Source organism: Phaethon lepturus, unplaced genomic scaffold, assembly GCF_000687285.1.
Source record: "Phaethon lepturus isolate BGI_N335 unplaced genomic scaffold, ASM68728v1 scaffold45323, whole genome shotgun sequence".
Taxonomy (NCBI): Eukaryota; Metazoa; Chordata; class Aves; order Phaethontiformes; family Phaethontidae; genus Phaethon; species Phaethon lepturus.
The window spans coordinates 583-2277 of NW_010529175.1; the positions used below are offsets into that span (position 1 = coordinate 583).

Consider the following 1695-nt stretch of genomic DNA (forward strand, 5'->3'; position numbering starts at 1 on the left):
CCCTGGTTATGCATTTGGCCCCTTTGCTTACAGCGAAGTCTTATCGTGGTTTTGTGTGGAAGGAAGATTGTCATGTCATCCGTGACCTTTCTGTGTAAGCACAGCAAAGGAGTACTCCAGTTCCTTTGTGTATCTTACTTGTCATGAAGGATCTGCACGTGCTGCTCCCCAAGTATCTGTCAGTGGCATTCTTTGTTGCTTCAAAATGTTCCAGTACTTGTCTTGCCACTTACCTAAGACCAAAACCAGGTTTAGAGATAAGCCACACTTCATACTTCGTATTCATAGAATAGTTTAAAGACAGGCTAGTAATCTTTGTTCTTCAGGTGTCTGTATCTCAGAGAAGATGATGTCACAGAAGGCAACTGCACGAACGAGCTGCTTAAAAATGCCAGAGAGAAAGTAGAGGAGTATTTTGTAGCCCCACCAGGTATTGTCTTGCTTATAACAACCTCTTAATTTTGCTTGAATTAACCTGAGGAACGTAACCCACCATTGCTGCATTTACTTTCAGAAATACTAGCTAGTAACAAGGAATTACTACAATAGATAACTAGCCATCTGTATAGAACAGTCTGCAGTCTATTGGTTCAAAAGCAGTACAGAAGCTAACCTTACTCTAAAGTTACTGCACATGTTGAACGATTATTTACAGGAATTCAGAAAGGACTTAGTTTCCTTACTTGTGCAAGAAATTTAAGCTGCCTGTACGTGCTTAGAATAAACTGGAGAAGCGCTTTTCTGCTAAGCTGTACCACCGAGAAGGTACCTTTACAGCTGGTCTCACGCAACTTTCTGTTTTCTATCAGGTAACATCCCGTTACCAAAGCTAGAAGAACGAGAGACTTTTCTGCAGCGCTCTTAGCGACAGCCCAGGAGCCAAACGCCATTTTGGTATTTTATCTGGGAAAACTAAGGTTTGTGCAGTCACAGCTGAGAAACCCTGACATGCATTTTGATCGAAAGAAGAGCGCTTGCAAGACAATTTGCAGAAGGAGGAAGGTGTAAAAAGTTTAGTAGTGCTACTGAAATATTCAAGGTTATGATGCTGGAAGGCAGCATGACAGATGACCTTTGTGCTTTTCTTCAGCACAGTGAATTTGATATTATTCTTTAAGATACTGAATGGCTTAAAGGCTTTAAAGAGAACATGAAAAGGAGATGATTAAAAACCCCAGAACACTATATTTTTCCTCCACAAGTTTGACAGGAAAACAAGGGAGGTTGTAAAGCTGTATTTGCCTGTTTCTCACCTCTAGCTCGACTCTGGCTCTGAGCCTGTCAAAAGTAACAAAGTCTGGTATGGAAGAGTCTGTAACATTGCTGAATAGCTCTTTGACATACAGACAGAACTCAGATTTTCATTACGGAAGAAAAGGCACTTTGAGAAGATGATTCACTCAAATATTTTGCTTCTGGTGAATATTTCTATTTTATCTCTGTGTTCCACATCTGTATGGGTTACCTTCTATGTCCCACTTTGTATTTTTATTGTCACAAATTAAATACTAGGAGTTGTTCATAATTTGAGAAAGAACTTTTCATACAGAGAAATAGCTTCTCTAAAATTAAAAATATTTGCCATAAATATTTCTGTATACCAGACGTGTATCTCTAGTGATGCTAGCCATATTTCCTGGAATAAACCATTTTTCTGTTTCAAACAAAACATTGCAGTTGTTTGTGTTATTTAAA

General features: G+C 38.9%; 1 protein-coding gene across 1 annotated transcript in view; it reads left to right on the top strand.

Moving 5' to 3' along the window:
• Nucleotides 1-1103, top strand: part of GATC (glutamyl-tRNA(Gln) amidotransferase, subunit C) — a 1400-nt gene extending 297 nt beyond the window's left edge. The window contains exons 2-3 of the mRNA XM_010283854.1: nucleotides 327-430; nucleotides 810-1103. Coding sequence (XP_010282156.1) covers nucleotides 327-430; nucleotides 810-865 — 160 coding nt within the window. The 3' untranslated portion in view covers nucleotides 866-1103. The remainder of the gene's footprint in view (nucleotides 1-326; nucleotides 431-809) is intronic.
• The last annotated feature ends 592 nt before the right edge of the window (nucleotides 1104-1695 follow it).